We start from the raw sequence: 18,452 nt of genomic DNA, 5'->3' as shown, positions 1-18,452 counted from the left end.
TTGTCTTCCCCAATAAATTTCTATAATGGGAGGGCTTCTTAGGGGAAAGGAAACTAAAAGATAAGGACAAATTAGAAAAACAACCACCTGCAATATGGATTTTGGAGCCCATATTTATTGAATGACTAATCAATCGCCTAGAAATATATATAGATTTTAACTGATAATGGAAGGAAAATAACCATGGGGCGCTGGTCAGTCCCCTGGTGAAAGCAACCCAGTTCCCCACAGCTGACCCAAACTGTTCTGGAGACCTGGATCCTCACTGGTGATTAAAGACACTGGAATTGCACCTTTATATCAGGCCTTGTGCTAAGCAATGGGAAGAGAGATAAACAGGTCCCAAGCCTTGCCTTCAATTCAGACTTAAAGCCAGCTTTTACCCCAATATTATAAGGAAACATGGTAAGTGCAATAAAATATAATTTTATACGGATTACTTCAGCAGCATGGTGGGGAATGAGTCCTGATCCCACCTCTCACAACCTAAATGACATTGGACAAACTATTGAATCATTCTCAAGCCTGTTTCTTCATTTGTAAACGAGGATGAGTATGCACCTCGGATCTAGTGCATAGTAAGAGCATAGTAAATGATAGTCATTATTCACTATTTTTATTTAGTATTCGTTATTATTATGATATTTGGGCTATGGGAGGAAAGATTAGTTCCATAGGTAGAAAACCAGCCCAAAAGAAGGCTCAAAACATTTGTGAATATGAAGTGCCTATTTCTCTGGAATAAAATTGAGTCACATCTTACAGAAGGGCAGCTGCCTCCTCCGCAAAACGGGAGGAAGCCTCATCTTGCAGCATTGTACCAATTCCCCGGATAATAAACGTCAAGTTCCAGGGCGCAGGAGCGGCACCCAACGAGAGCTGGACATTCTAAGCAATCGGGGGAGCTGGGCGCCAGCCTTCCGCCGCCCAGGACGGCCGGAAGCCAGTCCCCTTCTCCGTCGCCGCGGGCCCTGCGTGTGGACGGAACGCCCGCAGGCCCCCGCTCCTCCCTGCGCCGGGCAGGATGCTCCCACCCCCCACGGCGAGCCGTTCCCGACCAGCCACCCGGAGGGGGCCTCCAGGCAAATAACACAGAGAAAACCGCCGAACGTCCCTTCCTGGAGTGACCTCCTTCTCGGAAGGCGACGCGGTCAGGTCGCTCTTCCTCTACACTCCCGGGCGGGAGGGACACCAGGTTTCCCACAGCAACCGCGGCCTCCACCAGCGGGCGCCCGGCCACGCCGGGGCCCTCTGCGCAGGCGCGGAAAGGGGCGGGCTCACGGCTTCCGCTCGCGCCCGGCGTCCCTCAGGGACAGGGGCGGGGCTTGCGTGATGGCGTCACGGGGCGGGGCCTCGGGCGGCGGGAAGAGCGGCGGGAGAATGGAGGTGCGGGAGAGCGGCGGTGGAGCGGCCGAGCCCGGGGCCCAGGACCCTGCTCCGGCCCCCGGCAAAGCCCCCGGCAGCGCAGGCCACTACGAGCTGCCGTGGTGAGGGCCCAGGGCTTAAAGGATGGGTGCTCTGGACGTATGGGCGGACAAGTGGCTGCCGTGTCCCGGGGGACACTGGAGCTCGTTGGAGAGGCACCTGAGTGGGACGGGAGGCGTCGAGGAGATGATGATGTGGAGAAGGCGAGGGACGCGGGTCGCGGAGCCCACCTGGGTTCGACCCACCGGTCTGAACTCTGGAAGCAGGGCCTCGGTCAGAACAATGCTTATTGTGATAGTAGCCGCCCCCGAGACCACCCACTGTGGTGCCGGGCGCTGTACCAGGGGCGACGCTGCTGGTCACTCTGCGAGAGGCGTCGGGCCCAGGATCGGAACTCGGGGTTGCCTGCAGAAGGCGCCGCCTTCTCACTATTGCATGCTCTTTCTAAATAGCAGCATCCTGGGAAGCTAGGAGCAAACAGTGACTTAGGAAGTCACCTGCCACTGGCACAGGTGTGGTGCAGGCGCGCCACTCGGGTCCTGCTCCCCGCGCGCACCTTTGAGAACCCTCCACGGCGCGTGGTAATGGTTTACTCCCTGTCGTCTGTGTCTTCCTGACCCTCCAGCCCACCCTCTTCTTGGAGAGAGCAGATACCTCAATGGAACGCAGTTTGCGCTATCCGGTCCCCCAGTCACTAGCCACATGAGTCTGCTGAGCGTGAGAAATGAGGCTAGTCTGAATTGAGATGGGTTAAGTGTACAATATACATCAGATTTCGAGGACTTAGTATAAAAAAACCTCATTAGTTTTTATATCGATTACGTTTTGGAAATGATATTTTGAATATTTTAGGTTCAGCAAATTATATTAGTAAAATTAACTTCACTCATTTTCTTTTTCCCTTTTATACTGTGGCTCACAGAAAGTTTAAAATTCCGTATGTGGCTTGCGTTGTGTTTTTCCTGCGCAACACTGCTCTCCATGCTTAGGGTACTTCAGTACACAGAACAAACTCTGCTGTCTTGGAGCTTACGTTGATAGAGAAGGCCAAAGTGAAAAATAAACAAGTAGATGTATAGTATATCTGATGGTGACAGGTGCTGTGGAGTAAATAGCTCTGGAGGTCAGGGGAGGCCTCTGATGAGATGATATTGAGCAAAGACCTGAAAACAGGGAGTAGGCCGGGTGCTAGGTGGAGAAAGCTTCCAGGCACGGGGAGCGACTAGGAGGGCCTTGAAGGAGCAGTGTGTTTGCCTTGTTCCAAGTCCAGCTCAAATTTCCGCTCCTAACCATTCCCAGGAGGTGCATCTCCCCCTGGCCTGGGCTTCCTCAGCCCTTGGTTTGTATAATCAGTTCAGCACTGTTGAAGGATTTGCTAAGCTCTCCCTCCTTGCTAATGGCAAAGCCCTTTAGAGCAATAACCATGTCTTGCTCCTCTCTGTGCCTTCCACTTTCCTCCCCTTGAGATCTCTGACTCCTCGCGATCTCTGACTCCTTGCGCAGTGCTTGGCATCTGGAAGCGGCTGAGTATGGAGAATAAAGGAGTAGGAACAAGCACGCTCCATCTGCTGGTCTTGGAGGAGAGCTGTCTCTCTATTTCCTGCAGTGTCTGCAGACAAGCCTGTTTGCGTGCAGTTGCTTCTGGAGCAGAACCAGTACCTGTAGGGGGTGCAAGCTGATGGTACATCAGGCGCTATAATAAAGGGCAGAGGAGGTCCTGATGGTCAGATCATTGCAAATCTTCTTCCGCTTCTGTTCTCAGAGCTGAAGAAAGGAATTTTCTCTCAGCATAGCTTGCTTATTCATTTGGAAGAGAGAAGTATTGGTCTGAATGGACCCCTAGCCTGTCCGCTTCACATAGCCTGGTAGGATCACACATAGGCCTGTGGTTTCTGTCTAGCCAGCCCTGCTGTGCACCTGGCACAAGGCCGCAGAAACTGGCAGGTAAGGCATGAGAAGGGGTCTCTCTTGCACCTGTGTCTGTCAGATCAAATGATGTCAGTGCCGTGTGTGCCGGACCTCTGTTGTGACGGGCAGACTGTGTTGCTGCCCAGTGTCACGTTGCTCCAGGTGGTCTGCTCTGGCCCTTCTCCAGCAACAACAGGTGTTTCTCTGCTGTGGCGGGTTTGAAGCCTTTGGTGTGTAATTCTCATGCACTTAACTTTTCAAACGGCACTTGGGCACCTCATTAAATTTGAAACCTGCAACCATTTGGTATATATTTATTGATGTATGTTATCTTCTGACAAAGCTTTCAGGATTGCCCTTCAGGGCTTTCTTCTGGGTAGTGTGAAAATAGCCATGTCAACATCTTTATGCATCTTCTTAAAAACAGGGTTGAAAAATATAGACCAGTAAAGTTGAATGAAATTGTTGGGAATGAAGACACTGTGAGCAGACTGGAGGTGAGTGATGTTTTAAAAGATGATTTTAAACATCGCACATTATTCGGCTTTGATAAGCTTGACGCATTTGGAGGAAGAGAGCCATGACAGGGGGAGGCGAGCCATGAATCCAGAAGAATTGAGGGCCTGGGAGACATCCAGTTTGGAGGCTTATTGGAGAGGCGTTATCAGACTTGTTTGTGTTCTTCAAGAGTGGGGGTGGCAAGCTTTTTCTGTAGAGGCCAATTAATAGATGTCTTATGCTTTGCAAGCCGTGTAAGGTCTTTGTCAAATATCCTTTGTTTATTTTTTAAACAATCCTTTAAAAATGTGGAAACCCTTCTTAGCTAGGGGGCTTATAAAAACAGGCCTCCGGCTGGATTACCACCAATACACCCACCTCCCCCTCCATCATGGTTTGTCAACCCCTGCCTAGAGGGACTAAGTGACAAGGCAGTAGATTTCAGGGTGACAAGGACGGGAGCAAGCAGAACTGTGCAACGCTAGAGTGAGCTTTGAATTCCTAGCCCCAGAGGTCTTTCAGCAGAGTCTAGAAGCCCAGCTGTTTGAGACCTGAATTGCAGTAATCACTCTGCAGTAATTGGGGCCTAGACTTTAATGGCTACCAAGGTAGTTATTCATTTACAGATTCTGAGTATCTTCTCTGGGCCAGATATGTGCGGTGTTAGCAGCTGGTGCTGTCATGGTGAGGAGAGTAGATGCAGCCCCTGCCCGTGTGGGCGGCGTTAAAGTCAGCAGAGCAGGCAGTATGATAGGTGCTCTGCTAGAGGTGGCGCGGGAGCACACGGAGGAGGAGAGTCAGCCTGCCCACAGCGTCTTTCTTGCCAAGTGGAAGAAGTGACATCAATGCTAAGTGGGTGGGAGTTAGCCAGACTTGGGGGGCAGGGGCTAGAGAGATGGGAGAGCAGGAATATCTTGTGCAAAGGCCCGGAGGTGAGAGAGCTTGGCTTGTTAGGGGAAAATGCCACCTGATTGGAGTACCCAGTAGTGCTTTCCAGACGTTGATGGCCGTATGCATTGCCTGGGATCTTGTTAAAATACAGATTCTCGTGTGGGGCCAGAGGCTCTGCCTTTCTGACACACTCCCAGGGGATGTGATGCTGCTGGTCCGCGGAGCCCAGTGGGTAACGCAGCTGTAGAGTTTGTGTGCTGGGATGTGTGAGAAACGTGCTGGGGAGCTGGGCAGGATCCAGACTGGGCAGGGCCTCCTGAGCCACTGGTAAGAGTTTGGGCTTCACGATGAGGGCAGTAAGGGGTCATCTAAGGGGTTCAGTCAGGTAAAAATGTCGTAACAGATGTGTATTTTAGAAAATTGGTTGTGTGACAGCATGGGAAATGGATCGGAATGGGGCGAGATTAGAGTCAGGAGACCAGTTAGTAGCCCGTTGAAAGCGGTCCAGGCAAGAGACAGTGGGCTGAGGAAGGGGCAGTGGGGCTGAAGGGAGGTGAAGGCCCAGCAGGATGGCCCCCACGTTCCAGGCAGGTGGTAGGGTTGACTGACAGTCCATGGAAGGGGGAATGTGGGTGGGGCCTCAGGTTTGTAGGGCAGAACCGTGATTTGGGTTTGAATATGCTGAGGCAAGAGTTCCATGGGGCGTCCATATGGGGCTGTTCGGAGCCATGTTTACTGCACGAGCCTGTGTGGCTGGGGAGCCCTGGCTCCTCGGGTTTACAGATTCACCAGTTTTAATGAACATTTCTTCCTTCAGGTCTTTGCAAGAGAAGGGAATGTGCCCAATATTATCATCGCTGTAAGTACTCATCCTGGTCGTGCTGCCCGTCACGGATTCTCGTTTTCGCTGCCCTCTGGAGGGCACAGAGCTGCCTCTTTGGAGAGGCCTGTTAGTGCCGGAGCCGAGCTGGGCGTTCCCCTTGGCAGAGGGGAGGTTGGCTGGTTGTGGGTGGGTCTCTGTGTTGATTTGGTGTATGCTGTGGGGGGGCCGGGGCTTGATGGGGAGGCAAGTGCGGACAGTGGTGAGCGGTGAGCTGGGGCTGCGGTGAGTCCGGCTCCGTCCTTTCGGCTTCAAGCACTTACTTGGGATCTTGTTCCCAGGGCCCCCCAGGAACCGGCAAAACGACAAGCATCCTGTGTCTGGCTCGAGCCCTGCTGGGCCCCGCGCTCAAGGATGCCGTGTTGGAACTCAATGCTTCAAATGACAGGTACACCTGGGAGCGAGGACGCCTGGGAGCGGGGCTGGGAGGGTGGCAAGCGTTTCACACTTCGGATTGTTACAGAAGCGGCCTGTCCTCAGCTCTGTGGTGTCCTGGAGCCTGTCTTGCCAGCTTTGCATGCCCTTTAATCCTCCCAGTGAAAGAGGATCCCAGCAAAAGGAATCGCTTGCTTGTCGACGTGCTGGATTGTTTGATAATTCTGTGTTTAGTTTTTTGAGGAATCGCCATACTGTTGTCCATAGTGGCTGCAACAGTTTGCATCCCACCAACAGTGCAAGGGTTCCAGTTTCTCTCCGTCCTCCAACTCTCGTTATTTTCTGGTTTGTTGTTAGCAGCCATCCTCATGGATGTGAGGTGCTGGTTTACTTTTTAGGTGTGAACTAGCAGAGGATTATGAAATGAGGATCTGTTGAGTAAAATGGCTACACTTTCTGCCTTTGATTACTCCTTGAGAGCGAGGTTCTCAGCTCTTTACCATTTCCTGTATACCTGTAAGGGTCGGTGTCCTTCAACTGCAACAGCTGCCCATCAGCTGGCGTGCATGAGCCTGCAGTTGACCCATTTTGTAAATGCTGGTTCCAGAGAGCAAATACGCATGCATTCTAGCTTATCCTTCCCTCTTGTTCTTTGCACACTTGTTTCATCACCCTCACTATTTTTGAAAACTGGTGCCCCATAATTGCAAAATATTTTAGATTTTGCACCTATTAGAGTGATCAACACAATGATTTTTTTTCCATTTGTGTATTGTCTGTTTCCTTCCAGTCACCTTTATGTACACACCTGGCTTCAGCTTCTGATCACTTACAAACTGCCTGTGAATGTTGGTTACAAACATCGTAGACGATGAAAGGACCCTGTCACATGTCCTTTCGGCAGAACCAGGTGGTCCAAGTTCTTGTCATAAGATATTGGGGAGTGATAGATGAAAACGGATTTAGTTTTTGTCCTAAGAAATATGTGGTTCCCCCCTTGATTCTTAAGTTTAAGAAAATCCATCCAAGATTTTGGCATCTGAAACTCATAGTTTGTATGATCAATTTCTCCATCATCATTAGAGCCCAGAGTCCTGCTGCTTGTCTCTGCAGTCATTTTCTGATTTGTCTAATAATTATAAAACCTTTCTCTGTCAGTTTTTTTCTTTTTGATATTTTGGGTTGAAAGGAAAATGAAAAGTTTTGAAGTTTCAGCTGTGGTCGATGAAAGCTTTAAGAAAGACAACAAAGATGGTGTATCTGAACTTTTATATCTTCTAGGAGGAAATGCAGTACCTCAAGCAACACAATAAAAAGCTGAAGGATGGGGCTGGCCCCGTGGCCTAGTAGTTAAGTTCAGCATGTTCTACTTTGGCAGCCCGGGTTCGGATCCCAGGTGTGGACGTACACCAGTCATTGGTAGCCATGCTGTGCTGGTGACCCACACACAAAATAGAGGAAGACTGGTGCAGAAGTTAGCTCAGGGCCAATCTTCCTCAGCAAAACAAAACAAACAGAAAAGCTGAAGGATGAGGCAGTAGTGACAGGGTTTTTTTCCCCACTGTTGCATCATTCTTCTAGGCAATCCCATCCTTCTTTCATTTTCTTATTAGTCTTTTTTAACATAGTTGGGATTAATTGATGAGTAATGATGAAATAGTTACAAAGATGATGAAATTGCTATTTAGTTTCAAGATATAGGAGGAATAAGATCATTAAGATCTCAAACTATATCCTAGATTATGAAAGGGTCCAGTAGACCCATATGGTAATTGTAAGATAAAATGAGTTTCGTTCTACCAAAACAAGTAAATAAATTTTTTTCTTTTCTTTTCTTTTTTTTTGGTGAGGAACATTGGCCCTGAGCTAACATCCATTGCCAATCTTCCTCTTTCTGCTTGAGGACGATTGTCCCTGAACTAACATCTGTGCCCATCTTCCTCTGTTTTGTATGCGGGACACCACCAAAGAATGGCTTGATAAGCAGTGTATAGGTCCGTGCCCGGGATCCGAACCTGCAAACCCTAGGCCGCCGAAGAAGAGTGCACACACTTAACCACTACACCAGCAGGCTGGCCCCAAGTACATTGTTTTTGCTCTTCAGAAGACCTCCAAGAAAGAAGGAAAGTAATGAAATGTCAATCCTTATAAAGAGATAGAATTGCCCAAAAAAGTAACTTAAAGACTAAAATTGGGTCCATGATGGTGTGCTGAGGGTAAAGTCCCTGTGGAGGTGACTGAATTTGTCCCAGAAGGTGACAATGAAATGTTGGCTTATTGTTTCAGGGGCATTGATGTTGTGAGGAACAAAATCAAAATGTTTGCCCAGCAGAAAGTCACGCTTCCCAAAGGGCGGCACAAGATCATCATCCTGGACGAAGCCGACAGGTGCGGGGCTTTGCCAGACGCGCTTTGACCTTTCTCCACGCCTCTTAGCGCCTTTGTTGAGTCAGGCGGAGAGGCTCTCTGCACCCTTGTGGTGGGTTTGCACAGCATCCTCAAAAGCCACGCAGTGGGGGCCCGAGCCTTAAAACGCAGAGTCGGTTAATGTGTTTCTATCAGTCTCCTTTCTGTGAGTAATTTAAATATTTGTAAAATTGTGGTGAAATACACATAATACTAGCCATTTTCGTCATTTTAAAGTGTATAATTCAGCGGCATTCAGCACATTCACAACGTTGTACAACCATTGCCAGTATAAATGAAAAAATCTTAATGACGTTAAAAAAGACAACAGTAATTCGCGTTCTTTGAAGAAAATCTAGAAAATATTGTCAATATCTTGCTTATGTCATCTCCTGTTTTTGTATACTATGCACTTGTGCATAGTTGAGATCATAACATATATAATTTTGTGTCCTGGTTTGTCCTTTTACTGTAAAAAGCAGTGTTCTGTGTTCTGTTACGTTCCATGGTAGGCTGCACCCTAACCATTTTACTGGAGCACTATTTAAAGCAAAAATGGCAGCTGACGTTTATTGGTTCTTACATGGAAGCGTTTCCATCATGCTGGGCACTCTGCTGGCCCCTTTACATGTTACTGTCTCATTTAATTGTCCCGACAACCCTCTGAGGTAGGTAGCATTGTTCTCTCCTTACAGAGGATGACACTGATGCTCAGGTACTTTGCCTAAGGTCCCAAACTAACCGAGGAAGGAGCTGCAAGGGAGCTCGGGTAGCCCGGCCGCAGGGCCTGGCTCCGCGCGTGGGAGCAGCCTGCCCGTGTGAGACCCAGGCGGGGTCCTGCAGAGCGGCTGAGCATCCTCTGTCGGGAGTTCAGGCTCCAGGCCGATAGAGAGGGGCTTGTGTCCAGTGGGCCCTGGGTTCCAGCTGCAAACTGCTCCCTTGTGTTTTTCTTCTCAGCATGACCGATGGAGCCCAGCAAGCCTTGAGGAGAACCATGGAAATCTACTCCAAAACGACCCGCTTTGCTCTTGCTTGTAATGCATCAGATAAAATCATAGGTGAGGGTCAGCTCTGGGGAGCTTTGGGCCCGTGTGGTGCTCGTGTTGGCTGTTTAGCAGAAGAATAGGGACTTTTGGGTTGCCTGCCATGGGCTGAGCACTATATAATCAACTTTTTCATTTAACCTTATATAATTCTGTGCTTCGGTGTTATTAGCTGCATGTTAGAGATGACAAAACTGGAGCTCAGAGAGGGTGAGTGGTTTGCCCCAAGTCAGACAGCAAGTAGAAGAGCTGAGATTGGAACCCCAGGCCTGTGTGACTCTTGCGCCAGCACAGACACACATGACGTTTTGGTATCCTGTGCACAGTGCCATGGTCACTGGCCCTCTCCAGAAGTGCTCCTGCACTCTGTGTGTTCTGAGCACTTGGCACACACTGTGTCTGCACACGGTGCTTTGTTATTACCAGGAATTGTGTCACCTGTGAAACCTTGCATGTTAGTCTTCTCTCTGACCTGGCGTTTGTCCTTGCACGCCCCGCCCCCAGCAGTCTGTGGCTCCCTCACTGCTTTGAGCCTCTGGTCTCAGTCTCAACTCCCTGCTGGTCTCGCATCCTTCCCTTTCTGACGCAGATTGCCGGCACAGTCCGGCTTTGTCTCTCTCTCACCATTTCTCACAGCTCTGTTGTCCCACTGTCTGCCCTACTAACCCCCGGCCTATGTGAGCTCAGCCATCGACTTGGCTTCACCCAGGCCAGTGGGCGCTGTTGCAGACAAGCCTGTCACCCACCGTGATGCCCCTGTAGTCATGGTTTCCAGCTTCTGCGGGCTCTCGTGTCACTGAGACTGTTGTGTCCTTTTACTTCCCCCAGATGGTCACGCATTTCCTCTGTTCTCGGTAGGCGTCGGCCCCGTGCTGGTGTGGGACGTACAGAGTTTAATGGGAGCCATGCTCTACCTTCCGAACCCCCGGGTGTGGTGGAGGGAACGGCCGGAGGTCTCCGCTTGTGCGGTGTGGCTGGCCTGTGTCCTTACCTGGGGGGCACACGTGTGTGAGGGCAGGAGCACTGAGACCTGAGGCCCCTCCCCGAGTGCATTTGGTGCAGGGCTGTGTGGAGACGAGTTTGTTTAGCGATAGGAGGCACCGTTGTCAGTGGAGAAAGCTCTGGCCCTCCCTTTCCGTTAATGTTTCAGATAGACACAGCGTTCTGATTTCTTTTAATTTCTAAAGAGATATAGCAAGCCCGTGAATGAAACCCTAAAGAGATTCATTTTTTAGCTTTAGTGGAAATGGCTCACGATCAGCTTGCTGCAGAGGTGATCTTAAACTCGGTAACTGACCCTGGCCTTGGCTCCTGGGGTCATACAGGTGAGAGGGAGCCACGCTTTCTCTGAGGAAGGCTGTGGCTGCCTTATTCTGATGGGTATTTAAATTCTGTGAATTCAGCTTCTCAAGAGAGAAAAATCTACGAAAGGAAACTTCTTTTTTTTTTTTTGAGGAAGATTAGCCTTGAGCTAACATCTGCCGCTAATCCTCCTCTTTTTGCTGAGGAAGACTGGCCCTGAGCTAACATCCGTGCCCATCTTCCTCCACTTTATATGTGGGATGCCCACCACAGCATGGCGTGCCAAGTGGTGCCATGTCCGCACCTGGGATCTGAACCGGCGAACCCCAGGCCCCCGAAGTGGAACGTATGCACTTAACCACTGCGCCACCGGGCTGGCCCCTGAAAGGAAACTTCTAGTGTCCTCGGAATAGTAATTGGTTTTAAACCATCAGTCCTTCTCTTGTGTGTGCTGAGGAAGCACATGTGTAAGTGGGTCCATCGTGGAGCTTCCTGAGTTCGGGAAGTTGCAATGGACTAACTCTTCGGAAGGCTGCTCTCTGGGAAGTCTCGTCCCTTGGACAGACCTCAAGCGCATTCTGTGCCCAGGGCTCAGCTCAGGCTTCAGATCTGCGAGATTCTGTCCGTGCCCTGCAGGAGACCACGCACGGATGGGGGGGCCCCCAGCCAGCACCCCGAGCCACCTCAAGTCCACCTGTTTCTGCTCACCGCCACGGCCTCCTCGCCAAAGTCAAATCCAGGGTCATCCGGCCTCCCCAGTGTCTCAAGCTGCAGCCGCTTCTCTCGCTCAGGTCTGGCCGCACTGTCTGTCCCCTTCTCGGGTGCAGTGTTGCCCAGGTTCCTCTCGCTCCTGAGTCACCAGCTGGCTGCCAGGGTCCTCTCAGCACAAGTCTGACCTGCCACTCCCTGCGGAAGCCCCCAGTGGTCTCCGGGTGCCTGCATGGCCGTGTGCTCCAGGCTAGCCCACAGGACCCCGGGGCCGCAGCCCCATCTCCTTTCACTCCATGGACTGCAGCCTCAGCATGTCACCGTGCTTGAATCCCCTGAGCCCTTGCATCACGCCTGCTTTGAATGTGCTGTTCCTCCTGCCTTTCCAGGCTGGAGACTCATCCCCTAAAGACCCAGCTCAGAACTCGCCTCCACCGAGAGCTCGCCTGCACCCGGCTGAGCTGATCGCTCTCTGGCCTGGGCCCCAGGGCTGTTCCTAGAAGCCTCTGGCATGGCCTGTCCCGTTGCGTCATGACTTCCTTTTCATGCCTCCTTCTGTCCCTGTAAGCTTAAGCTGTGAGGAGCCAGGACCTTGTCATAATATTTGTCCCCCGCGTCCTCAGCACCTCAGGAGGTAACTGGTTTCTTTAATGCAGATAAACTAACAGGAATGTGTTCCTCAAAGTGTGTGAGGACAGAGGTGGGGAGGCCACCTCAGTCTGGGGAGATCGGGGCCGGCTCCATGAGGAGGAGGTTCGAGGGGAGCTTCCGGTGATGGTTGTGATTTAAATGGGAAAAACTAGTGAAAAGGACGTCCTCGGTGGGGAGGTGGGGAGAGCCCGCCAGGAGGGCGCAGGTCGGTTTGTTCCAGGAGACAAGGCACCAGACATGGCTTAGGGGAGTAGAGACAGGCGAGCTGTGCGGAGATTGTACATGCCAGGCTCGGAGCCAACTGCACTGATGGTGGGGCTCTTGAAGGCGTGCCCTGGCAGGAGGAGGTGACAGAGCAAAGCATTTTGAGGAACGCCAGTGTGGTGGCAGAGCAGAGGATGGGTCAGAGAGAGACCGATGGTGCTTGAGCTCACGGGGAAGCGCTTGTCATAGTCGACCCCGAGGGTTAGGGTGGGCTTCTGGAATCCTGTGTCCGTCTGCCTAGTGCTTCTCAGCTCTGGCTGTGGTCAGACTCTCCCGGGGAGCGTTAAAGAAGCCGCACACGTGTCTTGTGCTCACCCCAGACTGCTGGGGCATGACCAGCCAGATGTCCAGCACACACCGTGATCTGGCGTCCACCTGGGCCAGTGCTGACTCACCTGCAGGCTGTGGCACGTGGATATCTGTGGCTAGCCAAGGTCGTCCCGGGGGGTGCTGGCTGGGGCCTCTTTTTGCTTATTGGTTGATATTTTGAAATTGGGCCTAATGACCAAGTCGCTGGCTAGTGCCTGTGGGGCACAGAGTGATGCGGCCTGGCTGGGCCATGTGACCATGCGGCTGCTTCCTGGGACTTGAGAACTGACAGGCCACACCGTGCTCTGCCGTGGGCCTCACCCTCCTGTCCCGCGCAGAGCCCATCCAGTCCCGGTGCGCTGTCCTCCGCTACACGAAGCTCACCGATGCCCAGGTGCTTGCGCGGCTCATGACCATAATCGAGAAGGAGAACGTGCCCTACACCGACGATGGCTTGGAAGCCATTGTCTTCACCGCCCAGGGAGACATGAGGCAGGTGCGTGCCGGGCTGTATTTGGGGGCAAGAAGAAGGTGACCGCTGCACAGAGATGGTGCAGCCGGAGTGGGGACGCTGACGCAGCATGCTGGTGGGGCCGTGGGCCGAGGAGAACAGGCCTGCGGGGAGGGGTGCGTGGCTCAGACTCCACGGAGGGGTGGGGACAGCCGGGTGGAAAGTCACCCTTGACATGTTGTTCCTCCACAGGCATTGAACAACTTGCAGTCGACCTTCTCGGGATTCGGCTTTATTAACAGTGAGAATGTGTTCAAGGTACAGAAGCTGGCTGGGGCTCCGGCTGCTAAAGCCGTGTCATCCGCTGGGGCCGGCCAGGTGGAGGTGGGCCGGGCTGGAAGAAGGGGCAGACCCCGTTGCCGCTGAGCTGGGGCCACCTCTGCAGGGAGGGACTCTGGGTGCCACCAGTGTGTGTGGACAGATGGAAGTGCTGTCATCATCCCTGCCACACGCCTGGAGCTGGGCACCTCCCCTGGGTCTTATTTGATGCTCACAACATCCCTGCACACAGACGTCCTCTCCGCATCTTGTGGCTGAGGAAACAGGCTCCAAGGCTTGCCCGAGGTCACCCAGCTGCTAGAGGGCAGAAGGAAGCACAGCCTTTCCTCTCGGCCTCCCCACCCTGAGGTGGCCCTGTCCCCATGTCACAGCCAGGAGGGCGGGTAGCAAAGCTCTTCAAAGCCACATGGAGGAAAAAGACTCTCACTCTCTCACATTGGTGAGGGATTTTTCTTCGGGAATTCTTTTGGAACCTGGCTGCCACATCCCAGCAGCTCGGTGTCTGAGTGCCATTTTGGAGACCGATTTCCCCCTGATTTAGGGAGAAACTGGGTCGGGCCGTCGTGCATTCAGTCTGTAGCTCCTCTTAGCAAGTTCACAGTGAAGAGCTGTGTGGAAGGCCCCTGCTCAGACCTTGGTGGTGTTGTGTTTAAGGACATGGAGGGCAGGGGGCTCATGTGGGCACCTGTGGTGGTAGTTGGGGTGGAGTTTCGTCCTGGAGCAAGGCTTGGAGGGCTGGGGAAGCCTGACCTCCGAGGGCAGGAATGGAACTGGGAAGGGAAGGCCGGGCAGGCGAGGTGCCGTCTGGAGCATCTCTAGGAAGCTTCTGTTTGATTTCAGTGTCAATGTGCGCCAGGGGGCGGGACCTAAGGCTGTGCAGGGAGCGCACGGGAGGCAGCCCTTGGGCTCAGGCAGAGCCGCCCCCGCTCCAGGCTCCTGCCAGGTTGACCCGCTGAGCCTGAGGGCCCCTGTTCTTCCACTTGGGAGATTGGCCCCACAGATCTGGCAATTCTTGGTGGATTCTAAGTGGTTCTGGGCAAGTGGTCCTGCAGGCGATCTGAGACAGGTGACTAACAGCCTTACAGCTGCCACCAGCACAGATGGCCCATTGTCCCTTGTCAACTTGCCCTGTGTTTGAGAATCTGTAATCATGGGTTGGAAGCTTTCCCTCGCTGCAGTAGGGTGACACCGCTCTCTATTTGCTGGCGTGTTTGGTGATGAGAGCGATGTTTCCAAATCCGGTTCTGTTTGCTGGAGCATTCAATGCAGAAAGCCAGTTGAGGACTTGGTTGTATAGAGCGCCCAGAAGTCGGGTGCCAGGGCTCCTCCTAAGACTGTCCCCTCAGCCCTGATGGGCCTTTCTTTGCGGTTTGGGCAGGTCTGCGACGAGCCGCACCCCTTGCTGGTGAAGGAGATGATCCAGCACTGCGTGAACGCCGACATTGACGGAGCGTACAAGGTGCGCCCCGCCCTCCTGAACCCCGAGGGGCCTCCGCCTCTTGAGCAGGGCAGGGCAGCGCTCCCGGTGCCGGGCTCCACAGGCACCGCTGCTCGGTGTTCCTGGCATGGTGCTCGGAGTCGAGTGCCCTCTGCAGATGGGAAACGGGTTCAGGGAGGCTGAACTCCTGGCCCTGGATGGCTCTTCAAGAACAGGGGACCCGCACTTCCAAGTCCTGCCCTTCTGCTGTCATCACACTCTCCACAAGGGGAACTGCCCCCTAGGACACGGAGACAGTCAGCCCACTGCTCACGTCGCCGTGTGGCGTCTTTCTCTGTCGAGGGGAAACGGCTCTCTCCATCCTTTGAGGGGTGTGGGAGTGGGCTCTGGGACTTGCAGTCCCTGGTCAGCCAAGAGAGGGGGACTGGGGGTTTCTTACCTGATTGTAGAGTCCAGTCCTGTGAGCAGGCTCCAGTGGGCGTCACTGGGGTTCAGGTGACCATCAAGTCCACATGGTGGCACCGGCATGATTCAAGGCCACTGGTCTGATCACAGCAGGTTTCCCTCCTCCTGCTCCTACCAAACTCAGCTAGAAGCCATCTGGGTTTAGGGCAGGGCCAGCCCCGCTGTGAACCTGGAGTGTGAGGCAGGGAGACTGAGGCAGAGAGCTGGCATGTGGCCTGATGGAGGCCTGCAGATTTATGAGCACAGAGCTTCCCCAACCGAAGGCACCCCAGTGCTAAAGCAAAGGCAAGACGACTGACTGCAGGCCCTGTGGTCCCTATGGGCTGGGGGTGGGAGCAAGGGCCTGGGGCAGAGAAGGCCAGAGGCTGGGGCCGCTGTCATCCGTGCCCCACTTGGGGCTGCCCTGCAGGGGGCGCATTAGCTTGCGGCCAGGGAAGGCACAGCGGGTCTCTGGCTCTGCAGCTCCCTCTCCGGGCTCCTTCCTGGGATGAGTGAGAAAGCTTTCTGAGAGCCCTGGGTAGACATTACACGGGCGTGGTGGTAGACCATCTTGCAGCAGGTTCTGAAACGTTTGCCATGTTGTCTCTGCCTGCTGGGAAAATTGCTTCACTTGCCCCTCAGGACCTGAAGGGCGTGGCCCGCCCGCAGCTCCGAGCGGCTCAGCTCATTCTCAGAATCGCTTGGGCTGTCTGGGACCATCTGCCCGTTCCCAGCTTGTGACAGGCTGGGACTGGCGAGGCTTTGGCCTCGTCTTCCCACAGCGTCCTGTGTTCACAGTTACCTTCTCATGTCTAGATCCTTGCGCACCTGTGGCATCTCGGCTATTCCCCAGAGGACATCATTGGCAACATTTTTCGAGTGTGTAAAACCTTCCAAATGGCAGAATACTTGAAACTGGAGTTTATTAAGGTGAGTGAGAGCAGGGCAACGCTGCTCTCCTCGGGAGTGTGGCCGAGCTGGCCTTGTCTTGCTCACAGGCCTGGCACCTGGGAGATGCCCGGTAAGTGCCTGTCGATGGTGGGGGCAGGGGCTGCTGTCCTGGGGGCTGGTGGCTCATTTAAGCCGCCTCTGCCAGTCGGTGACCTGCTGTTCCTTAGATGCCTCTCTTCAGTGGAGATTAATTTGTTTATTTCTCTTTAAGGTCATTTTAATTGAGGCATTATTTACCTAGAGTAAAATTCAGCTTCTTAGGTGCATTCTGTTGACAAAAGAATTTGGTCTTGTAAACACACCACCATCAAGGAGTGAACTCTGTCATCCCCTCAAATTTATGTGCCCCTTTGCAGTCAGCCCCTCCCCTAGCACCTGGAAATCACTGATCTATTTTCCGTTTGGGGGCAGAATTTTCCAGAATGCCAGAAATGGAATCGGGCAGAACATAGCCTTTTGAGTCTGGCTCCCTGCACGCAGCTTCAGGCATTTCAGACTTGTCTGTGCCGTTGTCGCCTCTGTCAGCGGATCCTTTCTGTTGCTGAGTCATGTTCCACTGTGTGGACGGACCAGTCTGTTCACCAGTTGAAGGGCGTTTGGGTTTCCAGGTTTTGATGGCTTTGAAGAAAGCCGTTATAAGCGTTTGTGTTCGTGAATTGTTGTGAACTTGGGCAGGCGTTCTTGCTTCTCTCGGGAGAGTGCCAGGAGGGAGGCTGCTCGGTTGAGCGGTAAGTGGAGCTTTAGCTTCAGAAGCAGCTGCCGCCCTGTTTTCCAAAGCGCCCGGAGTGTGTGCGTTGCTGCCGGCGCCGCGCCAGTGTCCCAGGCCGTGCGCATCCTCGCCGGTGCCTGCACTGCTCAGCGGGTTTTGGCTGTTCCGACTGTGTGTATGGGCTCAGGGTGGCTTTCATTGCATTTCCCAGTGACGAGTGACCTCAGGCACTTTCTCATGAGCTTATCTGCCAGCTTCTGTGCTGAAGTGTCTGTTCCAGTCAACCCATTTTTTAATTGGGTTGTTTTCTTATTCCTGAGTTGAGAGTTCTGTATATATTCTGAATGCAAGTCCTTTATCAGATGTGTTTTATAAATACTTTAATATTTTCTCCAAGCCTGGCTGTTTTTTTGGTTTTTGTTTTGTATTTTCATAGCAGTATCTTACAAAGAAATACCAATATCCTTTTAGGAACTAAATTGAATTTTAGTGAAACGTGATTCGTTACCACTCAGAGTTCGTTTTCCGGTTCTGAGTTTGAGACCCTGGCATCAGCTTTGTATTACCCCCAGCTCGGAGTTAGGCGATGCACCCCCCTCACTGTGAAGCGGGTCGGGGTCCAATTTGTTTTCCAGGAGATCGGATACACTCACGTGAAAATAGCGGACGGCGTGAACTCCCTGCTGCAGATGGCGGGGCTCCTGGCCCGGCTGTGTCAGAAGACCATGGCCCCGGTGGCCAGCTAGGGCGGGAGCTCGCTGGCTGGGTACGAGCATCCTCCTCGTGGAAAGGCGGAGCGCAGCCTTCTGAAGTGGGAGATCGCCGCCCGAGCCGCCCGCGGTGGATGCGCCTCGGCCTCAGACTCACGGGCGTGGTGGAGGGAGGGAAGGCCCAGAGCCCCTCCAGGGCATGGCACCTGATCCGGGCGTGTGTTGGCATTTGAGCTAATAAAGTCATGCAGTTTTGTTGGCAATAGGGGACAATGCAAGGCTGCAAGGAAAGCCAGCTTCCTGTCTCTGTGTGTGTCCCTGGTGTCCTCCAAGTACAAAAGGTGACTTAGGGGGCTGGCCCCGTGGCCGAGTGGTTAAGTTCGCGCGCTCCGCTGCAGGCGGCCCAGTGTTTCGTTGGTTCGAATCCTGGGCGCGGACATGGCACTGCTCATCAAACCACGCTGAGGCAGCGTCCCGCATGCCACAACTAAAAGGACCCACAACGAAGAATATACAACTATGTACCGGGGGGCTTTGGGGAGAAAAAGGAAAAAAAAAAAAAATCTTTAAAGTGTTTAAAAAAAAAAAGGTGACTTAGATAATAGACTGGACAAGCTAGTCTCACTTTCCTAGAAGTCTGAGGGACAGTTCCAGGGGGCGAGGGCAGGGTCTGCTGTATTTTACTGACTGCGTAGACTCCTGGATACGCTCTCAGGACAGCCCGGGCCCTGAGCCTCCAGAAGGGCCTTG

At 52.9% G+C, this 18,452-nt stretch overlaps 1 protein-coding gene across 2 annotated transcripts; it reads left to right on the top strand.

Moving 5' to 3' along the window:
- The first annotated feature begins 964 nt into the window (after positions 1 to 964).
- Positions 965 to 18,007, top strand: RFC2 (replication factor C subunit 2). 2 transcript variants are annotated; one of them, XM_070484449.1, is made up of 11 exons: positions 965 to 1,155; positions 3,761 to 3,830; positions 5,540 to 5,581; positions 5,884 to 5,990; positions 8,264 to 8,365; positions 9,341 to 9,441; positions 12,999 to 13,156; positions 13,364 to 13,429; positions 14,829 to 14,909; positions 16,149 to 16,262; positions 17,628 to 17,999. In XM_070484449.1, exons 5-11 carry the CDS (start codon positions 8,295 to 8,297, stop codon positions 17,736 to 17,738), a joined length of 702 nt encoding a protein of 233 aa, XP_070340550.1. In that variant the 5' UTR covers positions 965 to 1,155; positions 3,761 to 3,830; positions 5,540 to 5,581; positions 5,884 to 5,990; positions 8,264 to 8,294; the 3' UTR covers positions 17,739 to 17,999. The 2 variants fall into 2 exon arrangements, with proteins under 2 accessions (XP_070340550.1, XP_014712218.2); XM_014856732.3 differs by lacking the exon at positions 965 to 1,155 and adding an exon at positions 1,316 to 1,487 and having other exon boundaries at positions 17,628 to 18,007.
- Positions 18,008 to 18,452: the final 445 nt, after the last annotated feature.

Source organism: Equus asinus, chromosome 14, assembly GCF_041296235.1.
Source record: "Equus asinus isolate D_3611 breed Donkey chromosome 14, EquAss-T2T_v2, whole genome shotgun sequence".
NCBI classification, from domain to species: Eukaryota; Metazoa; Chordata; class Mammalia; order Perissodactyla; family Equidae; genus Equus; species Equus asinus.
This window is presented reverse-complemented; position numbering and strand designations above follow the sequence as displayed.